General features: G+C 38.0%; 1 protein-coding gene across 1 annotated transcript in view; it reads right to left on the bottom strand.

The window, feature by feature from the left end:
* The window catches only part of LOC131693672 (uncharacterized), a 123538-nt gene that overhangs the window by 33578 nt on the left and 63618 nt on the right, over positions 1 to 26342 (bottom strand). Inside the window, exons 3-4 of the mRNA XM_058981711.1 lie at positions 14705 to 14828; positions 238 to 1108 (exon numbers count right to left, since the gene is read on the bottom strand). Of these exons, the coding sequence (XP_058837694.1) occupies positions 238 to 1108; positions 14705 to 14828 (995 nt within the window). The remainder of the gene's footprint in view (positions 1 to 237; positions 1109 to 14704; positions 14829 to 26342) is intronic.

The raw sequence follows: 26342 nt of genomic DNA, 5'->3' as shown, positions 1-26342 counted from the left end.
CTTCGATATCGCTGTCGATACCACGGAAGAGCTTAGAGCGCTGATCAAATAGACCCGTCGCTCAACACTTTCCCAAAATGTCTGACTTATGCCCAAATTGGTAATCAAGTGAAAATTTAACACTTTTGATGCAACCTCTGCTGTTGTTCCCGCTGCTGCTATATAGCAATCAGTTGTGGCAGCAACGGAAAGTGAAATTTAACCGTGAAAAATTGAACACCTAACACGCATCATTACCTCATTGATCTCGTCATCCAGTGCGCGCTGTCGCGTCATTTCTCTTAGTCTTTCTCTCCTTTGTTCGGTCAGCTGTTCCAGTTTGCGGGCTGCCCTGTCGACCTCCTGGTAGATGGTGATCACCTCGCAAAGGCGAGCATTTATGAGGTCCTTTTCGGCACCGCCACTGACGTTGGTGACGTTTTGCTGATGCTGCTGCTGCTGTTGCTGCTGCTGCAGCACCAGCTGATGGTGGTTGTGGTGGTGGTTTCCGTTAAAACTATTGCCCACGAGGCGATTGCTACTATCTAGACTACACATTTTAACTAAATTTTTGGTTTGATTAAGCGTTTGTTTGTTGTTGATAACGGTTAGTTTGTCCTGAAGTCGTTGTATGGTATTTGGTCCTTTACGGCGGAGACTCTGCAGTTCGGAATCCATCAGAGCTCGGCTGAGGGCACGGTGCTGTGAGTGCAGTTGTCTCCGCGTTGGTACCGATCCCTGCGTCTCCAGGTTGCGAATATCGTTCAGTACGGTAACCAGCCGGCGACCGGTTTCTATGCACTGCATTTGCAGCGGTTCCAGCGTACGGAAGAAGTCAATCCATTCACGCTGATCGTGCACATAGAAACCGCAACATCGAATCGGCAGGTTGTCAGTGCCGACAAAGTTTTTGATTGTTTCATTGTTGAGATACTTGATGTGCACGTTCAGGTTGCGAATCAGCTCCTTCGGTGGGTGCTTGTTATCGGCTGGATCGTACGAACCGGACACGTAGATCGAACCGAACTTGAGATGGCCGCTTAGAAGCTGAAGCGCACTGTCCAGCGTTTCGAGAAACGTAAGCTGCGAACTTTCGCTCAGCAACAGGTGGATGCAGTACTGCGAAGGGCTGAAAGAGAAGAATGAAATAGTACAGATTAGATTGCTGTTTTCTTATTTTGAGTATTTCTGGATATCATGGCTAGTTGGTTTAGGAGGTCTTCTACTCGCGAGGCCTAAAATTGAGCACTTTTTTGGGAATAAATTGTAAAGCATCTACTCAATGGATATTGAAACTTTTTACATTTCTTACAAAAGAAATGTATAGGATTCGCTCAAACTTTGACAACTTTTTCCGAGGCCCGGAGGGCCGAGTCTCATATACCAATCGACTCAGCTCGACAAATTGAGACAATGTCTGTATGTGTGTGTGTGTGTGTGTGTGTGTGTATGTGTGTATGTATGTATGTACAAAATGGCATGTAATTATCTCAGCAATGGCTGAACCGATCTTACTGAAATTAGTTTCAAATGAAAGGCCTAACGTTGCCATTTGACACTATTATTTTTGATTTTCGATATGTTGTTTACTTTCTGAGATATGGGCGATTTTGTCAAAACACAGCAGGTTTTTTGCAAATAACTTTTGAACAATGCAATAATGTCCCACAAACCGCACATAAATAGAAAGCTTGTAAAAATACCTTTCTAACAAGCTATAGATTGTCTAAATGCGTGCACGAGCGGCGGAGATATTAGACATTTTGTATTTTTAGTCCTCGCTTACCAATTTCCACTAATTAAAAATGAGATTGTTTCATACAGAGTATTGCTTTACTGGTGTTTTTTAGGGTAAAACTAAACCGATTTTGAATATCAGGGTATGAAAACACATCTACGTGATTCAAGGAATTCGATGTTGAGAACATTTTGTGAATTACCTTTATAATAAATGAACTATTTCTCAAAAATCAATATATAAGTTCACTTCAAAGACAAAATAATGTGTTGATAAAGAAACAGTGAGTTCTAGTATTTATCCCTTGGATTAGGCATTGCGTTCAATCATGAGGAAAATATTGGATGTTATATCAATACACAGATCAACAAGTAGTTCACCTAGTAGTGAGATAAAAGATTTCTCATATAATTATACTCGTGGCGTCACCAAAAGCAACTGTATGTTTGAAGCCCAAAAATCTAGCGAAAATTTAGCTCTTTTCCAAGATTTAGGTTATACTAGTTATGGCACAAAAGTCACTACTCACATTAATTATGACAAGAATGAAAGGAATCAATATATCATAATAATATACCTATAAAAATAATGTCACTGCATTAACCATCATTTGCCATTCCTCACACGCCCCCCATCTCGCTCTCTCTCTCTCTCTCTCTCTCTCTCTCTCTCTCTCTCTCTTTCTCTCTTCTATCGCATCTATCTAGCTATTTCTGTATGCATTTCTAAGTTGTGTGATAAGATCTTCTGCCAATCTGAAATATTTATTAATTGTAATTGCGAAGGTTTGAGAAAACAAAACTATTTTTTGTCTGCTGCTACGTCAACTCAACTTTAATTCAATTGTATTCAAAGCCTGTATCTACACTATAATTAAGGAAATTCATGACTATATCAGAAAAATATTTGGCTTAACTGGGTAATATGAAAGTTTGACGATGGAAATTATCAAAAGAGACTTTCCACGTGCGATATTTAAACTATTCGTATCTCTATTGAATTTTGAATGAAATATATGCTCAAAGACTGAAAGCTGAAGCCAGGATTTCGAAGACAAAATACATGAGAGGAAGAGGTTCTAGAGACGACAATGTGAACCTCCCACCCGAGTTCGGATTGACGGTGACGAAATCGAGATGGTCGACGAATTAATGTATTTGGGCTCACTGGTAACCGACGACAATGATAACAGCAGAGAAATTCAGAGACGGATCATAGCAGGAAATCGTGCCTACTTTGGACTCCAAAGGACGCTCCGGTCGAACAAAATTCGCCGCCGCACGAAGTTGATTATCTTCAAGACGCTGATTAGATCGGTGGTCCTCTACGGCCACGAGACCTGGACTATGCTCGTGGAGGACCAACGCGCCCTTGGAGTTTTCGAACGAAAAGTGTTGCGTACCATCTATGGTGGCGTGCAGATGGAAGACGGAACGTTGCGCAGGCGAATGAACCATGAGTTGTATCAGCTGCACATTCGTTGTATTGGTACGAACTTTCATGAAAAATAACGGATCAAAGACCAGAAATATCCACAAATTAGATCCAGGAAAAGAAGTCCTCAAAGTACCCACTCTCGATGGGGGATGCAACTACAATGTGTCTTCTAACTTATCGTCGTCCATATTTGGATGTACTGAGTAGTTTGAACCATTTCTTTTTCACAATATTGGTCTGTATAGGACTTATTTATCCATATTTTCTGCACAAGAATTCCGAACGAAACAATACAAACACGGCTTTTATGCAATCGACATAGCCTAGACATTTCACACTATTTACTTCAATGCAAATAAAAACTTTGAAATATCTACCTGTCTCATTCACGAATCGCATTCTCCCTCTGTCGTTCTCTGTTCAAGGGGCTTGAAAGCACATGTGACCTTGTCTCACTTTACTATATTCAATTGCGCGTTAAAATACTGGACCAGTAAATTCTGTTCTGCACATAAATCTTTTTTCGGGAATATGTGACCAAAAAGTAAACTTTGAATTCGTCAAGTAAAGAAGCATGAAAACAAAAAGAATAAAACCAAAAAAAGATTGAAATCCCAGAAAGTCCATTTGTTCATCCATTCTTTTAATTCATTTGATCCACTTCATTAATTTGATTCATTGTATTCACTGGATGAATTAAATCAATTTGATTCATTTAATTCATTTAATTCATTTGATTCATGTGATTCATGTGATTCATGTGATTTATTTGATTTATTTGATTCATTTGATTCATTTGACTCCTTTGATTCATTTGATTCATTTGATTCATTTGATTCATTTGATTCATTTGATTAATTTGATTCATTTGATTCATTTGATTCATTTGATTCATTCATGATTCATTTGATTCATTTGATTCATTTGATTCATTTGATTCATTTGATTCATTTGATTCCCTTGATTCATTTGATTCATTTGATTCATTTGATACATTTGATTCATTTTATTCATTTGATTCATTTGATTCATTTGATTCATTTGATTCATTTGATTCATTTGATCCATTTGATTCATTTGATTCATTTGATTCATTTGATTCATTTGATTCATTTGATTTATTTGATTTATTTGATTGATTTAATTCATTTGATACATTTGATCCATTTGATTCATTTGATCCATTTGATTCATTTGATTCATTTGATTCATTTGATTCATTTGATTCATTTGATTCATTTGATTCATTTGATTCATTTGATTCATTTGATTCATTTGATTCATTTGATTCATTTGATTCATTTGATTCATTTGATTCATTTGATTCATTTGATTCATTTGATTCATTTGATTCATTTGATTCATTTGATTCATTTGAATCATTTGAATCATTTGAATCATTTGAATCATTTGATTTATTTGATTTATTTGATTGATTTAATTCATTTGATTCATTTGATTCATTTGGTTCATTTGATTCATTTGGTTCATTTGATTCATTTGATTCTTTTGATTCATTTGATTCATTTGATTCATTTGATTAATTTGATTCATTTGATTCAATTGATTCATTTGATTCATTTGATTCATTTGATTCATTTGATTCCCTTGATTCATTTGATTCATTTGATTCATTTGATTCATTTGATTCATTTGATTCATTTGATTCATTTGATTCATTTGATTCATTTGATTCATTTGATTCATTTGATTCATTTGATTCATTTGATTCATTTGATTCATTTGATTCATTTGATTCATTTGATTCATTTGATTCATTTGATTCATTTGATTCATTTGATTCATTTGATTCATTTGATTCATTTGATTCATTTGATTCATTTGATTCATTTGATTCATTTGATTCATTTGATTCATTTGATTCATTTGATTCATTTGATTAATTTGATTTATTTGATTTATTTGATTGATTTAATTCATTTGATCCATTTGATTCATTTGATCCATTTGATTCATTTGATTCAGTTGATTCATTTGATTCATTTGATTCATTTGATTCATTTGATTCATTTGATTCATTTGATTCATTTGATTCATTTGATTCATTTGATTCATTTGATTCATTTGAATCATTTGAATCATTTGATTTATTTGATTTATTTGATTTATTTGATTGATTTAATTCATTTGATTCATTTGATTCATTTGATTCATTTGATTCATTTGGTTCATTTGATTCATTTAATTCATTTGATTAATTTGATTCTTTTGATTCATTTGATTCATTTAATTCATTTGATTCATTTGATTCATTTGATTCATTTGATTCATTTGATTTATCAGATTTATCTGATTCATTTTATTCATATCTTTAATTTTATGCATTTCATGATCAGTCATTCGTTTTATTTCATTCAATTTGTTAGTATGAGTCAATTTATTCTATTAATCTTATAACTATTTCTAAATATAATCTTAATTTTTATGTAATAACCTAATAATTTGATTCGTGTATTTGGATCAAAATTATAACGATTTCCATTAATTTTTCTACTCATTTTATGAATTTAAAAACCTATTGTTTCATTTTTTGCTTTACTTTTCTATTTCGGTCGTTTTGTTGATTTCTATAATTTATTCAGTTTATTCGAGATTTTATTCGTGCAAGACTAGAAACTGTTTTCATCCCACCTCTAATTGGGTGCCTACTTCTCGTGAGTTCTGCAAACTAATCCAAAAGTGAAATGTGTAAGAAATGTCTCATCTCACTGCTAGGTGGATTAAATCGGTTTTTTATTTTGAAGATACATGTTTTGAATTTTCAATTTTACTCTTAAAGACGAAAAGAAAAATCTCTCGCGACCTTGAAACTTTATTGACGATATTGACGTTGAAGCTGCATGGGTCCCGCTTAAATAAAGTTTTGTTAAATAGGGTTATCTGTAATCAGAAAACTCATATTTTTTATAATCATAGTTACGTTGGCTATGTGTTCCCGAGAGGGATTTCTTTATATTTTATAATTTGTAAAAGTTATGTAACGATTTGTGAAAATTTCCAATATTTACGTTATTTTTTGGCCTATTAGGGGCCATAAAAATGGAAAAAAAAATGACATTTCGCAAATCCCTCTTCACCAAACATATCGGTATGTTTTCTGAACAATTGGAGAAAAAATTATTGAAATCGGACCAGTACTTCTATGAAAAGTCTTACTTGACCGCTTAGAAAACACTACTTTCGGGAAAACGCGTTTAAAAATAAAGTACGGTTTGTAACTCGATTGTAGTACATTACTAGATAATCTGCTATACGGGGGCCATAGAGTTCACCTTCCTCATCACGAAAATGTTCTTGATTGTCCACCTTTTACTACCTCTGTTGAATTCCGACCTGTTTTGACGCGACACCCACTTTGAGTTTAGAGCGAGTGATACGTGCACCGTTGAGTCGAGTAGCATAACTTTCGGCTTCAGTCCCCAACGTAATTCCCATTACCTCCATAGCTTGTAATATCGATCAAAATCCTTGATTGAAGATATTGACGGCCAAATAAGTCGCAATATTGACCACCTGCCTGCCAGAATTTGTGCAAGTGTTATGGCGCTAAGGCATGAATTCTACTATTCAGGGGCTCATTGATGATATGGGTGTGAGCTAGTAAACATCTTTCTAATAAATCATTAGATGATAGACTTTCGTAGGTCCTGACATATTCGAAAGTTTCTAAAGTTCCTTTTACTTAAGCCTGACACTTTGAGTGTTGGGAATTTTCGTTCGATGATGAGCAGTGTTCGAGAGAAGCCCAGATTGCATTTCGCATATATTCCACAAATTTTGAGTTTCTCCGAATCGCCAGCCTATAACATTTTGTTAGCTCGCCGGTTGATTTGTCCGTCAACTTTTCCTTTCCCACCGATACCTTTTAATTCTTTCTTCAGTTTTCGTAATCTCGTTCTCATACGCTTCTCAACCATCAAGAATGGACCGGTGAATTCTTTAAACAATGATTTTTCCAAAGACAAGCGCCATCGTGGTGCGCCAGTGGCGGATCCAGGAGGAGGGTCTTGGGGGTCCGGACCACCCCCCCCCCGAAAATTTTTAACATCTTGAGAATTTTTAAAAAAGTTTCTTTTTTAAATTCATTATAAGTTCAAAATCTTTGCAAACCAGATTCGATTACCAAAACTGAGTTTAATTAAATTAGGGTATTACATATTACGTATTGTACAATGAACATTTTAAAGTCGAAATTTTGGACCCCCTCCGAAATTTTTTTCTGGATGCGCTCCTTTGGTGCGCCGCGCTTAGTATCTCAGAACCGTCCGGAGATGGGCACCTTTCGGTTCTTAGAAACATGCAAAGGAATATGATTTTCCCCAAATCCTTTCTGTGGCGTATTCTCAGATGCATATAGATTGAAATTAAATATAGAAAAAAACCTTTTTTTTAACCACCTAGCGGTGCAATTGTGCCTTTCTTATTAATCCTAACTACACGGAAAAAATTGATCGCAAAATTGTGAATAAAGTGCCATGAATCCTGGAACAATCACGTTTTTACGTTATGAAAACAGGACCATGAACAAGAATTATGTGTTTTATAATTATGTTCAATTTCCTTTCAGTATCGTCCGCATAATGCGTAATTTAGTGGAACTATTTGTTTTGTTTTGTGAACTTCAGTTACGGTTTCCGCCAAGTCATTTCTAATGCGATTTTCAGTACGCGAACTAATTCACAACTTTATGAACATTATTCATAAAACCAAAGGTTGACTCATGATGAATTTCATAGATATAGGAGCCTTAGTTCACAAAATTAAAATAAACTGGATATGTTCTCGTGAACTATTTCGCGAAATTTAAAATTGTATTCATGAATCCATTTAATTCTCGTGAACTAATTCATGATCTCTAATATATTAGGTACGATCCAATATCCGTGCTCGTGAATTAGTTCACAAAATCATCAAATATTTTTCATATATTCGGGAAATGGTTCATGATTCCTAATATATGTCACGATCCAATATCCGTGCTCGTGAAATAATTCACGAAATCATGAAATATAATTCATGTATTCGTGAACTGGTTCATGATAACTAGTATAAGTCACAACTCACCTTCTTTTTTGTGAATTAGTTCACGAAATCATTAAATACTATTCATGTTTTCGTGAACTGGTTCATGATGCCTAGTACATGATTTACAATCCATTTTGCGTGCTGGTGATATATAGATGATATCGCTAATCATTTACAATTTCATGCAACATGATAATGAAATTTTCCCGTGAACTCTTTCCCAAAATTCGTGGAATCATTTTTGTTTCATGCACTGTTTTATGGAATGTCCAGCTGCTAGCGACCATATTAATAGACACAAGTATTAGATATAAAAAAATATTAGGACCTCGTACATAGTTATTCGTTTGATAAGGTTAATGGTGATGTCTGGATAGAAAACGAAAACTGCACTGAGAATCAGTTATATTTTATAATTCAGTTCATAATGTCACGCTATTCTGAATAAAAAAAAACCAAAAGTAACCAAAGAGTAATAGATCATAATTAGGCGAAAAGAATTTACGAAAACTGCTGATATTATGAATGTTAGTCATATTACTTCTCGTGTCAAATTTGGAAGTAAGTTTTAAAATAAAACATTACGATAACTTGAACAGAAATTACCACAACCAAGTCTAAGATCCTGAAATTATGAATATGAATTACTCTATTTATGACTAAAATATTACGATAACATGAACAGCAGTTACAAAAATCGTGACTTAGATCCTGAAATCATGAACATGAATCACTTTACTCATAACTAAAATATCACGATAACGTGAATAGAAATTACAAATACCGCGACTAAGATCCTGAAATCATGAATTTTAGTCCCGCTAGTCTGACAGAAAAATGAGATAGTAAACTCATGAATAAGATAGCACAATAACGTGATGAGAAATCACAAGAATCGTGAATAAGCTCTTGAAATCATGACCATCATTTGACTGTGTGCTGTATATTCCCAAATCATGAACTAGAATCACAATAAAAACTAAACATGTCCAGGGAACAATAACAGTACCCTAACCAAATATTCTAATGTAACGCCATATATATAATCTGGCCGAACTAGTTTTTTGGAAACACAAATGGTTTCATGAATTCGAGGTTTATTATTCATGATTTTCGTAAAATGTTCAGTTCGCGAAATCGTGATCTTTTGTTCATGAATTTATGACTGTTTTTTTTTCGTGTACGATTCCATGGCTGGTTGTGTTCAATATAATGATGGAAATATCCATCACATATTCAGTACGATTTGCACATACATACAATGGATCGACAGCCACGAACTTCAGAAGCTATGTGTCGCAGCTGAAACACTTGAACCCAGCAGCGGATCCAGGAGGAGGGTTCGGTGGGTCCGGACTCCGCCAAAAAGTTTCAACTTGTTAACAAAATTTAAATTATTTTCAAATTTAAAGTACACACCAACAAAATCTGAATTTTATCGTTGACGTAATTGCAAACATGACACAATTCAACAAACCGTAATTTACGAAATGACGGAACATTACCGTATTCCGTTTAATTTTACATGAAACATATACTTTACATGCGCAATGACATAAAATTACACTTCCTACCATTCAGAACAAACGCTGTATGATGAGTAAAATTACATGATTTACGAAATTAAACGTCATGTAAAATTAAAATCAAACGTAAAACTAAGTCATTTTTGATGCTCGTATATGTCAGGGTCAGGAGACGTAAATTTACACTATATTTTCTAGGTGTGTAGTTTTCAAACTCAAAATCATTTCAAACCAAATTTATCACTGGTTTTACAGACCTACTAGGTAAGTTTATTTAGGAGGAACTAGGAAATTTTCTTCGTGGAGGGGGGGGGGGAGGTTTATTAATTGATGAGGGAAGGTGGGTTTAGGGAAGGATGGTGTGTGATAGATAGGGGATAGACCGAGATTAGGTTGACGATGTTCAGATTGTTTGCATAACCTTTCTATATGAGAAAGGCAAAAAAGTAAGGTGAACTTATAAATATGGGACATTACTTTTTCACTTAAACTGCCATAACAAACGAAGAAAGCGCACAAGGAGTTCTAAATTTCGAGAAACGTCGTTGATTAAGCTTCAAAACAAAAATGAGTGTTTTTTTGCAAATCCCTAAAGCGGGTGCAAGGGTGGCCATTATTTTTGCATCATTTGAACATATCTATATGGAAATTTCGCAAGTGGCCGCATACTTCAACCCGTAACACAGGAACCAGAGCTCCGATTCAAAGGAAATTTAATAGCATTCAATAGGACTATTCTAGCTTTCATTTGAGACTATTTTGTGAAAATTGAGTAAGACATTTCTGAGAAGCAGATATGAATTCAACTCAGGAACATAACCACTTTCCCGATACTTCCGGTTCCGCCGAAGTTGTCCAATGTGGTCAATGTGGGTTTGATTGGGTATCAGTGAACTGAAACTATTAATTCAAACATTTTCGAACACATTTTATGAAATTTTGCATCTTTTAGATATCATGCTGATTCCGATGTACATGGGAATTTCATGCGTGACCCCGCTCTTCAACCTGTAACTGCGGAACCGGACGTCGGAATTAAATGAAATTTAATAGCAATTTAATGGTAACATACATACATAGTATTACATACACACGCACACACACACAGACATTTGCCTAACTCGACGAACTGAGTCGAATGGTATAAGAGACTCAGCCCTCCGGGCCACGATTAAGAAGTCGGTTAATAAACCAAATTTTACTTAAAATGGTAACGATTATATTGCGCACTTCCCACCAACCTGGACTCCGCACTTTTAAAGTGCGAGTGATCTCAAAACTGCGAGCTGTCAAAAAACATGTATTTCAAGTGATAGAGATGGTACTTTCATAGACAGACCAGTCGAACTAACCGGTCTATGAGATGAATTTAATGGAAGAATGGTAAGTGCGCAGTGCAGTTAGAATCCAGTTTTTAGTGCCACAAGCAATATGAACCAACGGTGAGCTTTATGTTGCCAAACAATACACTCTACGGAGTGGACAACACAAATTTGGGTATTTTTCAACCCAGTGCTAAATGGTTACCCTGACGAATTACAAATTTTTTAATGCACTCCGTATGAATTTATTGTGTAACTTGGTTGAAGCCACTCAAAGTTATAGCCAAAACTGTATATTACGACCAAGAATTTATTTTCCAATTGCCAATACATTGCTTCAGATTCGTTCTTTACTGCTTTAATCCGGGTTCGTAACATTCTAACAAATCCGGCCAATTGAGAACATTCATATATAATGTGTCAAAAATAAAAAAGTACTCCTGTAGGCTATTTGCTTTAGCATATTGGTTCGACACTGAACTGCTTCTTTCTTTCATTCTGCATGAAAGTTCATCCTCACATTATGCATACATACGTGAGCACCTAATTGCAGCCTTCTGGTGAATCATGATATATGATTGGACTAAATTTTCAATTACACGGTCAGCAGCAACATTTCGAAAAGGATGCCGCATGAAACTGCATTTTCAGTTCGATTCAACCACTGCAATTATAGTCTTCAAGCCGAAAGCCAGAATGCATTTTCACTTCAATAAACAGCAGCGGTCCTCAAGTATGAAGAACAGATAGCGCAAATAATCGCAACTGGTCGTTCGGCCAAAGAAGTTTATTAGTGAGGCGATATAATGTTCGGAACAGTAATTGATAACGAATTTTGGGGTTTTCAAACTCATAATCTTCAAAAGATTTTTTGTTCGCAGACCAAGAACATAAAAATTACTTTGTCGAGTTCACACGTGCTAAGCACGTACTTTGAAATCTTCAGGTATCGAAAGCTGGGTTAGTGTAGGTCGGAGTATAAAGATGTGATGGCGAAGGCGTCAGGACATTGAGGAACTCGCTAACTGGAATGAGACCATCTCGTTGTCCGAGAGTGCTAAGAATGCCTACGTAGTATGAGATGTGGTAGGGTTCGTGAATACAGTGGAGACCCAATTTTATTAGCACCCGATTCTATCAGCCCCCCGATTTTATCAGCTTCATATGAAAATTTATAGTTGGTAGTTTGATGGGCTCTAGCAGACGAACCAAGTTTAATTCGAGTAAATCCTTTCTTGGGCATATATTTCTTATCCTAGAGATCCGAAAAATGCAAAAATAAAAATATTTTTTTTTTAAATTTTGCATTGTCAAACCCCTAAAGGGGAACTTAAAGCAAATAATCAGAAAGGGTTGCGAGACTATATCTAAGGACCAAAGAAGAATATTTTAAGAGCTTCGTTTTATTAAAAAGATATGTCCCGATTTTATCAATGTCCCTGTTTTATCAGCCTAAAATTCGCTAAGGGGCTGATAAAAACGGGTCTTAACTGTATTTGCAGTAATAAAAAAAGCTTCAGGAACTCTCTACAGTACCCTGCCGTCGTGTTGCGGAGGGTCTGTAGTTAGAGGGTCTATCTAAGATGGATCTTAGGAATTTGTCATTCTTCAGGAAAGATATGGTCTCCTGGAGCCGGAAGAATACTTCTTGATCGAATCTGGCTCTTTGTATTTTTCAGAAAAACTTCATCTTTGAAAATATTCCCGAGATTCCTCTAGTTAGTAGTGTATCGATAAGAGTGCTCCTTGTGAATACCCCAAAATTATCAGTGGTTGGAACATCTATGGAGAGTAGAGCTCGTGCCTGCCATCGGTCTGCATGCGAATGATCGCAATGCTCAGAACCTAATCCAAGCGCGGTAAGCAAAGGATTGAGTCCATAAAAACACCGTCCGTATATTTTCAGGTTTCGCTGCGATGGTTGTTGCGATAGCGGACGCTTGATGGACAACACTGAAGAGATACAAGCCTCCAACTAAGAACTAGTAGCAGTGGTGAAATGTTTTAATGTCAGGCTTGGATAGGAATGCTCAACGTTGGTTTGTGAGCGTCAATTTTCGGACATGTTCCGGAACATGTCTAAAATTTTCTTCACCAGATGGAAGCAACGGAAGCTCGTGTAGCTGCCAAAACCAGGTAAGCTTCTTGAGGATTCTTCGTTGTATGGACCAATATGCTGGCTCGGGAAACTCTTGAATAAGATATTCCTCACTAGAATAAACCTCTCCAACATTTACAGAGAACGACACGGTGTGTCGAAGAAAGAACCGAGACGGTCCTCAAGCAGAGATATTTTAGGCAAAAAGTTAAAATTCATGCTAAATTTACATTTTGGACGTTGTTGAATAACGTAGAAGTCTTTGGAATTTGGTTTGCTACCCGGTTCACAAGAGTCTAGACGTGGTTTCTGAGTTGCACGGAATAGTAATTTTACTTATCAATTTGTGTTTAATTACAGCGAAAAATGTTATGAGCTAATAAAATTCGACGGTAAGACAATAACAGCATTTGTATTGCTGTGACCTCTCGGTATTGTTAATAATTGGGGCCAACGGGATATAAAGACATCGATTGAAATTCAATTCAATTAGATGAACTCAACAAAAAAACATTCCGTTGACTGACCCATAAAAGCTGTATATGGAATTGAATCGCAGCAGGTTCAACTATAATCTCATCCATTCCGATACTATGGCGGAGCTCATTCCGGTGTGACTAGAATGCAGTAAATGCATTCATAAATCAATTTCGCTTTGCCGACGTCTCTCAGCGTGAGAGAAGAAGAGCAGCCGGGATGAAATCTAAAGGAACTGAATCAGTCACGTACCGGCAACAGTATATACCCTAAGATAATCGATAATCCTTTGCACATTTTCACACTGTTACCCCATTGGTGCGAAACGTGGCAAAACTGGAGCACATGTGGTGTTGATTTTTGTGCAATCGAAACTAGTATATGGCAGCGAGACGGAGCTGGAGACTGAGTGGCGCGGAATTTGACTTCACGCCGTTTCCCATCGGAGATGTAGACACTGCACTTCCTATCGACAGTCAATAAGAGTTAATAAATTAGTCCGTATAACTGTACCTGATTTATTTAGCAATTTGCACCGATCAAGTTGGTACAAGAATCTCTTTTGCTTTCGTAGTTCGTTTGGTAATAGGAGGGAGGTTTGGGGGGATAATGAAAAAATATGGGATCTCAAATATGCGCCTTGCTGGTGTCAGATTAGTGCTATGCGTCCTAACTGCATGGGAATAAATCTTTTCGGTTTGAGTTGAAATTGCAAGCGCATGTGAATTAAGAGCTCCTACCAAGGGTCGATTTATGCTATGCGCAATTCGTGGTTCGGTGTGCAACGTGTAGACTTTCGAAAATGTGTGATTTACTGTATCACTGAAATCAATTTACCGGTAGCTTTGTACGCACTCAATCTTCGACGGGGCGCGAAATGTTTCCTACTGCACATGCGGTGCTCTTTGACGCTTCCCACAAGAAGATCACGCAAATTATCTCGGTTGGCGCTTAAACGCCTATATCAAGCGGATTAAGCGAAAATAATAGGTTGCTTAAACTGCAATAAATCCTGGCTTTGATCACGTCTCAGGTGGCAAGATTGGTGGTTGCGGGTGGGCATGGAAATTATAGCACTTACCTTTGGATAGGTAGCGTGTTGTAATACAGCAGAACGGTTGCGATTTCGTAACAGTTGAGTCCTGATGCGAGCACCTTCTCGACTTCGATGTATATCAGCGGGGAGCCTGACCGGTCGAAGGTTCCTGCAAATGGACAGAGAGACAGAGGGAGAGGAAAATTATTAGTACCTATGATTGTAGTGATTTCAGTTTGGGTTAGATTGTTATTTACACGCGCAAAACGCAGACAGATGTTTTCTTCAGCTTCAACATTTTATAAATTGGCAGTATGCGAGATTTGAAATCGTGCGCCTCCGGCTGACGAACCATATCCTAATTAGTAGAATGATGTTGATCCGCGAACCTCCGTCCGGATCCGAATGATGTTGATCAGCCAATATACCGTCATTTTGATCGTGCACAGCCAGGTCGTAGATGCTACAGTCTAATCATGGCAGCAATTCAATTGCAACATATTTGCACTCTTACTTTCTACGCTGATGCCAGCTGGGCGCGCATGGTCTTTACATTCCATTTCGATTTGTGTTTTTACTTAAATGAGCAAATACACAAGGCATGCAATGCTCCGCCCAACCAATCGGCATCAGTTGTAATGCATATTTCCTTCTTTTGTTGGCATAAGAATTCCGAATATTTTATCGGCTTCATTGGTTCAATCACCCAGGCAAGCTGAGCTATGTGGACAGAATTTTATCAGGATTACCTAGGCAATGCTTCAAGGTTGCTTATTCGCGCAACTAAACACTGCTAATAAATTGATTTTGAAATCCAATTTGGAAATATTCTAAGAAGACGTTCTTGTACCAAGTAAACAGTTTAGGGGGAGGAGGGTGCCCAAAAATGAATTAAGACAAACTTAGTGTCAATATTGCACCAACGTCATATTGTCGCTGTAATGCTATCTTATGACAAACACCATTTTGGGGTGTACTGAGTTAATTATGCCATGTTATTTGTTTGAAAAATCTCTACAAAGGGGCGATTTCGGAATTTTGAAGTTCTGCTTGGTTACTGAGATATATCGATGAAAGTAATGAAAAATTGCGAGTTTTTTGCTTTGAACTGCTGTATCTTGGTATTGAGTCCACTTTTATTAAAGTTTCAAATGTTTTTCTGTGTAAAAATGTTTAACGAACACAATTGCATAAAAAAATTTCAAAACGAAACTATAGGTATTGCGAGAAAAAAGCAAATTTTGTTTTTAACTGGAAATATTCCATATTTGGCAACACTGGAACCAAATATTATTGTTTTTTCCGGATTCTTTGACCAATTTCCTTCAAAATGACACTCACTGATTATTTCCAGACCGAATAAAATAAAAGTTAATAATTGCTGATTTATTTGTATGGAAAATTTTCAATGCACGATTATGACACGCCATATAAGTTTTGTCATCAATAATGAGTTATGCAAATTTTCATTTTCAAATGCCATCTTTCAGTTAAATCCACCCCAACCATGATTTAAGCTCAAAACCTCCCTTAACCGTTATGTGTCCAACAAAAAACACTTTTAACAGGCCAACGAAAAAAAAAACACATGGACAATTCTCACACCATCACCTCTCTCCTCATGGACCAGCGTGAACTTTCTCGTGACCCCTACCCTCCTCTAAATTGTCTACGTGGTATATGGATGCAGTCTTAACAATAGTCGTTATACACAATTTTTGTTGATTTTGCAAAGTGCTTCTCCATATCAAAAACAAAAACGTAATTCTACGTTAAGGCTCAAGTTACCTCAAGGCTTGGTAGTATGCGTAAGAAAAATTGTGTTCAACTTTGCCACCAGATTATCCATTTAAACCTTTTCAAAGCTCTAAAAGAAGAATATCAGTCGATTTATTAGATCATCACGATTCAATTCATGCAAAATACCTGCTGGAAAAACCATCGGCTTAGCTGGATGGTGCTTTTGAAAAAGTGGCTGTGATTTTTTATCACACTACCACACCGAGCTGGGGTACGCAACACAACTGCGCAATGAAAAAACCACAGCCACTTTTTCAAAAGCACCATTTAGCTAAGCCGATGGTTTTTCCAGCAGGTATTTTGCATGAATTGAATCGTGATGATCTAATAAATCGACTGATATTCTTCTTTTAGAGTTTTAAAAAGGTTTAAATGGATAATCCGGTGGCAAAGCTGAACACAAATTTTCCTACGCACACTACCAAGCGTTCAATTCTAACACATGCTTAAAAAAGGTAACTTGAACCTTAAATAAAGTATGTCATTTCAAGAAACTCACTAAAATATTGCTTGAAAGTGAAACATAAAAAGAAAGCCAAAGTGAACACTAAGGGGGCACGAAACAGGGACACTGCCAAGGGGGCAAAAAGATCACGCTACAGCTCTGCCTAGAACAAAGCTTCAATAGCCTGCCACTGGGCACCTATAATTGACTCGAATCATCCGTTCATCCCAGGCCCCTTTTTTCCATTTTTTTTCCTAGCCAACATCTGCCTTTGTTAAAATCAAAGCAATCTAATGCAATAGCATAGGCGACATGTGCCTAGGCTATGCCCGTCATATGTTGACTACTGTCGAAGTCTGTACACTGGTCTTTTTATGCGGTTTTTTAATGCGACTTTTTTATGCGGATTTTCAAAGTTATGCGGTTTTTTAATGCGGATTTTCAAAGTTATGCGATTCTTTTTATGCAGCTTCCTTTTAATTTTTAGGGCATCACCTGAAGCGACTTTTATCGAAAGATAGATCCTCGTGAATGCACATGCTTAAACAAAAGACATAAAGTGTTCATATTTTTACTTTACATTATAAATTACTAGTTTTTGGGTTAAGGATATGAGAGGCATTCTTGATGCAGTGAAAATATAAACAGAAAATGACTGAATACCTTTTTACTTTTCTCATAATAAAACTTCTGCAATCGGTCGGAATTTCGAGGCCCGCAGAGCCGAATCTCTTATACCATTCGACTCAGTTCGGCGAGATCGAAAAAAAGTCTCTGAGCGGATTTTTTTTTACTTGGGATAAAGCTTTTACGCCGACCCGACACACATTCAGTAGTTAGACTATACTACCGATTTCGTCCATCGTGTGCCAAAGTAAGGGACTCTGAACAGAGAAGATAACTCTGAACCCTATTTCTCTAAACTCCACCAAGAAGTTCGACATTTGCCTGAGGTCAGTCCAGCGATTCCCGGTGGAGGATTGCGTCCGGTTCACTGGTTCCCCGATGGTTCAAGCCAGCGATTTGCTACGGACTACTTGGAATAGTCCCCGACGGTGGATCTTTCCTACTCCGACGAAGAGTTCCCCGGCAGTGCAAGATCTTCCGAAACCGATGCTACCCGGGCAGATGCCAAGGTCGGTCCTGCGATTCTGGGTGGAGGGTGACTTCCAGTTGACAGGCGCCCCGACGAGCATATGCTTGAGCGACTTCTACTCGAACTAGTCCCCGCCGGTGGGCCTAGTCTACTCCGACGGAGAAATTTCCCGACGTTGAAATTTCTCTCGAAATCGTTATCTCGATGCTGGTCGGTTAGGTGCCGGTCTTGCGATTCCAGGGAGTCACGGTTCCGACAGCATAAGTCATTAAGTGACTTTACGCTTGTCTGGACATGCCGCAGACTCAGGTGATTCGCATTTAATGCCAAAAGATCCTGACTCCTGAAACTCTAAGCTTGTTCATATGACCCTACTCCACGCTTTTCTAAAATTTCTTACTTCAAATGCGTGCTCTTCCTTAAGTACTATGGCGCTTAATATTGAAAAATATTTCACACATTATGTGTTTTTTATGCGGATTTTCAAAATTATGCAGTTTTTTATGCGGATTTTCAAAATTATGCGGTTTTTTATGCGGATTTTCAAAGTTATGCGGTTTTTTATGCGGAAAAAATACTTCAGTGTATATCTTCATAACGTATGACAGGGATGACACCCCCTGATTCATCCGGTGTGTTAATTTCTATTTACATTTTACTAGTGTTGCCAATTTCATTTTGATTCCACCACCCAATATGGCACTGTTGGTGTGCTGTTAATCTAGGCATAGCCCCTTACTGCGAGTGAGCCGGCCAAACGAGTAGATCACATGTTCGCTTGCGAGAAGCCACTGCTTGCGAACTGCCGTCGCTTCCGACGGCGGGTCTTTGGCCACCTCGTCCGGCGGATCCTCAGTGGCGTTGTGCCGCTTCGGTTCCTAGGTCTCGGTTATGAGGCTAAACCGCATCGTACTGGCACACCCTAAACAGATGTTCCTGAAGGGTATCGGATGGTTACCGGAAGTTTCCTAAAATATAATCGGGGAAATAAAAATTTTATGGCGGCGCTGAAAATCCCATTCAAACTCAAACGATTTCGTTGCCTGGGCGCACGTACGGAATGAACTTTGTGTTGAGTTTTGATTCGAGGCAACAACAATAAACCCGGCATTCCCCAATAGAGTACTTCACAATCTGTAATTATATTAGTGTATTCAACGATTTGTTTTCCTTTACCTATCATAGTTAGAGGAAAATAAATCGAAAATATTATTTCGGTCGGATTATTTTCATGATGGAATCTGACCAACCGGTATTGTACGTCTCTGGAATAAGTTTAACAGCGACATAGAGCATTTCAACACTATGATAAATACTTTAGGCGAGCTATTTAAAATGTTTAAATTGGCTGACAGTTTCATATATGACAGCTGGAGGAAAACAAACCGCCAATTAGTGTCCGAGAATTGTCAAATGAAGTTCATCCGGCTCATTTTGTGGAGTTATGTCGGTCGGTGTAAAACTCAGCCCCCTGGCAACCCTATACCAATATATGGAGTTTGACAGCGACCTACATATATGGGGCGTTATAGCTATAAAGCCCCAAACAAAGAATTATATTCGGCGCTATACACAATATTCAAGCATTCCACACGACGTTTTGCATCTTGCGGGATGATTAGATACAATATCATTCAGAAAATCGACACTTAGTAACCAAATACAGCTTCTAATGATTCGATTCAAAATTATTGTTTTGGTTTTCGTGGCAGTGATATTGGCTGTACAGAGACGCCATCCTTGACAGGGGCTGGTAAAACCTAATAATAGAGGGCCGTTATATTGCCCTACACTCGTTTTTCAATTGGTTAACGTCACTAATGAAAAAATCTAGTAAATGTGAATCTTGATTGTGAGTAAATGAAGCATCAATAAATCATTTTGGTAGGATAGAGGTGGAGGAGTGGTCACAGTTGGATGATGTTGGATCAAAGCAAAATTCGTCGAATGTGAACAAAGTTCATTCTGTAGTGTCAACTGAGAAATGGAAAGTTGCCAGAAAATTATTATTTCTCAGATAATATTTTAGAAAACTTCCAGTAAGCATCCAGGCCCCTCCAGGAACATCCTTCAACGGTGTGCCTGTGTGATGCGTCTTGCCTGCATAACCGAGTCCCAGGAACCGAAGTGGCGCAAAGCCGCTGAGGATCCGCCGGGCGTGGTGGCCGCCATACTCGCCGTCGGAAGCGGCGGCCTTTGATCCACTCGTATGCCCAGCTTACTCAAACCTAGCGGCTATGGATAATTTAAGGATAGCACGCAGAAAAAGCGAAGTGACGTAGCTCGCACTATTTGCATGCAACTACGAGTGCTGCTACGGCCTGTTCAAGTTATTGTTCCATCATGTAGTACAGGTTCAATAGATAGACGAAGGCTGAAAGCTGTTGATGAATGTGACAACGTTAAAAAGAAGATTCCCGACAAAATCGAGGTAAGACCACAAATCCTGGCATCGTGCACTAAAGCAGAGTTTATTGAATAACTCATGTTAAAATACGAAAAAGGTTGGCAAAGCTGTATTATTGTACAACACGAGGCTACACTATGCCGCCATTCACCTCTGATACAGAACTCCTATCCCTTGCCTCCCCGCGGTACCAACCGGGTACGAGCTGCCTTATGCCGGTTTGGTTGGATCGGGTTTTGGCATCAACCGTTGGGGTTGTAGCCTGACTCAGTGTCGTTTCGAGCGAAGTGGCGTTAGCGACGATCCGGTGGGATCTATGGCCGTATGCTGACAGGGAAGGGGGACAAACGACGTGCGCATGTGCTGTTATTGTATTTTATCTTTACTTATTGTAGGCCGCTCAAGATTTTTTTCCATTTTCTTTTCATGAATAAATTCGATAATTTCCTGTTGTAGATTAATTTTGCTTACGACCATCGATTACATTTTTTACAAGTTGTTCTTTTCCTTTTGCTAGAAGGGGCGGTCACACAAGCTCAAGCTAAACGAAAATTACAAATTAATATTAAAAACACGAGCTAAAAATTTGAATTTCTTTTACTTAGCTTTTAATCTTATTTATAGAACTAACATTTCTTTCACTTCCCGGTAGAACATCATTGGACGTGGGCGTTATTGACCATTTTACGAAAATATTGAGTCCTCGAAACATGAACAGTGAGAATGATTTGCTCCTCCCGAGCACCATGAGCAAAGTATGTGTCCAATAACGAAGAAGCAACTATCAAAGAAGATGAATCCACAATCATAATCCGCAAGCGATATGAGCTATAAGGAATATTCGATGATGCGCACCAAGACAGAAGCGTCCCCAAGTTAAAATTGGGACGCAGAAAATATCATTCCTTCACGTAAGATATTTATCGCGCAGTAGCAAGTTGCGAGCGCTTGCAGTAATAGTCGTTAGAATTTTCTTTTTACAAGTAAATATGTTCACACACCAGACGACAGAACACACACCAAAAACATATTCAGTATAGATTTTGTTCAACCTATCCCAATGCTGTTGTTGTTGTCGCGTTGGAATAGCTAGAACAAAATCCATACTGAATATTTTATGTGGCGTGTGTCCTGTCGCCTCGTGTGCGTACAGCTTAACCAGAATCAGTTGAACTTAAGCATATAGAAACTCGAACAAATGTTGGTAGCACCCTCTCAGATTTTATCGATTTTATTTTATAGAAATACAGAATGCTTTTCATGCTCCATCAAATGGAGAGCCTCCTGTAACTTTCAGCTTTCATCAAGTTTTTCATTTGCATTTGTAGCGTCGCGTATATTGGGAAAAAATCCGGCGCTCCGACGTTCAAAAGTCCCTTTTGCGTATAATTCTAAGCAATCTCTGACCACCACAAAGTAGGAGACTGTTCACGGTTGTTCGCGTCGGGTACTCGTTTCGTCTGACCTTTAATCGTAGTGCAAATGCATTGTGTAAAACATGAGGGAAAATGTAGGGACTGAAACATAGGGACACTTGGAGTTTTTGATGTACCATGTAGAAATTCCTACAAGTTTCTAAGATTACCGAGACCAAGAACCACTTACTTCGGTTTTACAACAGCACCCTTCAAAGGACAGTCTCAGGCCTTTACGAGGAAGCTTAGCAGAGAAAACTGATTTTCCTCTTTTGGAAATTTATAGGATGGTGAACCAGAATTTTCACTGGCCGAAGCAAAGGTTTCTTGAAGGAGCGAACCCCATACTTCGCAATTAAGGCCCCTACACCATCAATCTCTACTTCCCAGGCGGGTACATAGACAAGATACTTCTTCGTACACAGCCAAGTGGCATTTAGTTAAATCTCGCATATATCGATGATGTTGTCTGGTATGCACTTCGACGGCTTCCCTGGCGTAATCGATTTGAACTTCCACCATATGAACATCGCTGTGCTCTCATCAACCTGCCTAAACTACGAAACAGGAGAGTTTTTCTGCAGCGACTTTTTATTTTCGATCTTCTCGCAGACAACATTGACTGCCCTGTGCTTCTTGCAAAGCTGAACTTCAACGTTCCTGGTAGATCGTTGCGAAGAATAGATTTCTTTCGGCGCTCTTCTCATCGCACGCAGTACGACCAGAATAACCCAATGGATGTTTGCTGACAGCTCTTCAATAGCGTTTTTCATTTTTACGACTATAATATAAGTAGAGAAATGTTCAAATTCAAAATAGGTTAAAGTTAGCATAGTATTTTAGTCTGCACGAAAATTATTTATTCGAAGACAATATAATATATTAAATGGATTATCTTTGCCCTCATTCAAGTTTGTTATGAATATATACCATATTCGTTACTGATACTTTTTGCATGTATCAGACAACTAGCAGTTCAGAAATTGGATTCTGAGATGATTATGACGTTCATTGGTCTAGTTTTCGATAAAAATACACTGAAAAAATAAATTTAGTTTCGTCAAGGAATTTTTTTTATTCATATAACTTTTTTTCCTTAAAGGTGCCATACTTGAATTTTTGACGGTAGGTAGGAAACATAATTACCTATATTGGAACCAAATTTCATTCAAATCAAAGATGGGGATTTTTTGTAGGAATTTTAAATTTTTAAAATCAATTTTTTCGTGTAGGAGTCAATGAAGAATATTTTTCAATATTTTTATTCAAAAATTTGACTAATTTTGTGCAAATCACTCCTATAACACTTTTTTGTAAGATTTGTCATTTTTAGACTATAGCCGTTTGAATTAAATTGGTAAAAAAAGTTTGACCCTTTTCAAAAGACAGTCTAGATCATTTTTGGAAAAACAATGTATGCAAAGTGGCTTTTTGTGACAAAGTTCTCATGTACAGAAAATTTCATTAAAATCTGAGAGGGTGCTACCAACTCTGAATACGATTTAGCGCGAAATTCGTCTATAGCTTTGATATGGCTATTTGCGTAAGTTCAACTGATTTGTAGGTCGAAATAAAATTGAAAATTAAAAAAAAATAAAAACCTATCCGCAATCTTCCCGCCAGTCACTGCAAGAAGCGTTAGACCAAAAAGGGAGGAGATCGACGGAACGGTTTTGCCTCATCCACCGTCAAGATGTGATGCACTCTTCCGCTGCAGGAATGAGATGCATCATTGATAGGTTGTTTATGGTAGTAATTATTGTTTATTATTTTGATTGCCTATCGATTGTTCCTGTCGAACTCTGGGGCTGCCCGCAATTGACATTGGTGGGCTGCACGGTGGCGGCACATTGCGTGCGTATTTCAGCGCTCCGTACACGGCTGGGAACAACATAGTCGGTAGCTGATCCAGCACCATGCGATAGGGGTCCCAGCGCCATTTTCACTTTCAACGGAGGAATGCCGAGTTGAGGAATGACTTCTACAGATTTGCATCAGATGCCGCGGTTTTCTGTGTTTTGTTTTGCTCGATCTCTCCTGCGGCTGCTTCCGAGCTATATTTGGCCAGTCGTGGGACAACTATATGTGGAAATGAATTGCGGCATTTGATGTTGACAAACATAATTTTCCCAGTATTGTGACATAAACCTTCAGTCGTATAACTGCAGCTGACGGTGGCTTTCGATGGAAGTTGCATGTATCGGAACGTGTTTTTTCATCAGTTATGGAGGAGTGGATTCTGTAATCGAAGTGATTTATACTCTCGGATTAGTTTCCGCTTTTCAGACCAGTATTGAAACCTTTGAAGGACAACTGAAACTATCCAAAAATACATATTCAACAGGCGCTAGTCACAGAAAAAAAAACACACAGCAGATCCGTATTTTTATGATTGATTGCACACATGTTTCTGATTAAAAACCTATCGTGAAGGTCTCAAAGCGACCATTCCCTTCTCAGTGACCCCCACAAGTCGATATGCCATGATACAGCATGACTGTACACTAGTATGATAGCGCAGTGCAATGGATCAAATCGAAATGACGACCGGGTCAAATTTACGGCTCACAGCGAGTTGGTTTGATTGTAATATTATTGTTATTGCGACCACTTATAATATTACATCGCGTCTTTTCGCCTTTTCGCTCGGTAGACCAGTTTCTCTGTGATGGGATCAGGGGCCTGGCTTCTGGCGACGACGATGCTGCTGCTGCTGCTGCTGTTGATGCAGTGCAAGTGACTTCTCGTTCGGGCGGGTTGCAAGAAGCACACTACACTACCTACAAGCATTTAAACTTTACGATTATTGATCGATATTGAATACGAATTTACGGTGCTTTGCGGCGGACGTGAAATATTTCGTCTGGTGTCGATAAATATGTTTTACGGTTTTGAAGTTGTTCCATGAATTGGAGAAATAAATTTGGATGACTGTTAACAAATTTTGTGATGGTTTGTTTATTGTTTCAATCAATAGAAGCTGGTTTGGTTAGAATTTGGATTGCCGTAAGGAAGGACAACTTATATATTTATGTGTCTCTTGGAAACTTTTAATTAGCACCGTTGTGTTACTGAATAGTTAATACTTTGCAATGACGTACAAGTGTACATGTTGATTAAAAAGTAATGCTTTTTAAATACTATTCCCATCACATGCTTAGTTCAATTGAATAGACATTACGAAGATCTACAAACATAGAGCTCGTGATCACTTGTTTCAATAGCGTTAAAGGGGTTACGCATCCGAGCTGTGAAATAGAAAGTTACAATAAACATAAGGCTTAAATTCGTCCCAAGAGGGGAAACCTTTCCATTCCATACTTTGCCTATGTAATCTTCGGAACTAAATCAATGTAAATCGGCATAGTTGAATCGATTAGTGACGTTCGTTTTCCATGCATCAATCAACCGAATGAATAGGTCAAAAACCGATTCGTATAGTGATATTTCACTTCTTTTTCTGTTAGAGGTCATTCAGACATTCGACCACAACGAAAAAGGCAGATCTATAGCTGCCTGCTCGGATCGGGCTCATCCTTTGTTGGGGTTTGTTTAGTCGGAAAGTAAAAGCAGGCCGATTGATTGTCGGACATGAATACGGTTTACTTCGGATCGGTTTCATTTCGAAGTAACGGCAAATTACAATAAAGTGACCAAACATTCCGGATTAGGCGGGATAGTCCCGGATTAGCGATGTAGCCAAAAATTTGGTTTGTTAGGGGGTTACGAAGGTTAACTTCAGCTACACTAAATTATTGTTCGAAATGTGCACTGAAGAAAGAATCCAATGTTGACATCAAAGACTAAGACTCCACCGAAGGCACCAGGAGACCACGCTACGACCCTGTCAGTCCCATCCAGATTTATTCACAATAAATAGTGTTGTTCTCGAATGTGATGTGGATGAAAAACAAACAAAACGATCGCTGTGTACGCGCTTATCTGGGTTTGATTCCCAAACCCGAGCATTGAGCTAAAACTTATAAAATAAAAACAAGAAGACAACCCAACGCCGTACCGTGGCCGATGCCCAACTTAACCCATTATTGCCCAACTTATTTTTCACGCGTATCACAAATTGAATTTTCCGATCGGAAAAAAATAATGTGGTCATTCCAGTAAAATTATTTTTGTACTCAAAGTAGCTGATATAATAAGGAACAACCAGTGAAAATTTCAGATTGATCGATTATTTGGTTCCTGAGATATCGTGATCGCCGCAAATGAACTTTTCAATAAAATACAACTCCGAGATAATCGAGTTTTACTGTCGGTGCAGCGAGTCAACAGCCTAGCATATCAAACACTACGCACCGCCTACGAGTGGTCAATGGGTAGCGGTCTATGAATAGATGTAACTCAAGTTGTAGTATTCCGATCTTAATGAAATTTTGAGAAAATTTTCCTCAGCGTATATAGTTTCAGAATATCTAAATATCAAAAATTCGATTTTTTTAATCCTGACAAAAATGTGTAACCCCTTAAGGGAAAATTGAATAAAAAGAAGACATAAACACCGG

Source organism: Topomyia yanbarensis, chromosome 3, assembly GCF_030247195.1.
Source record: "Topomyia yanbarensis strain Yona2022 chromosome 3, ASM3024719v1, whole genome shotgun sequence".
Taxonomy (NCBI): domain Eukaryota; kingdom Metazoa; phylum Arthropoda; class Insecta; order Diptera; family Culicidae; genus Topomyia; species Topomyia yanbarensis.
The sequence above is the reverse complement of the archived record's forward strand: the minus strand, read 5'-3'. Positions and strand labels throughout refer to the sequence as shown.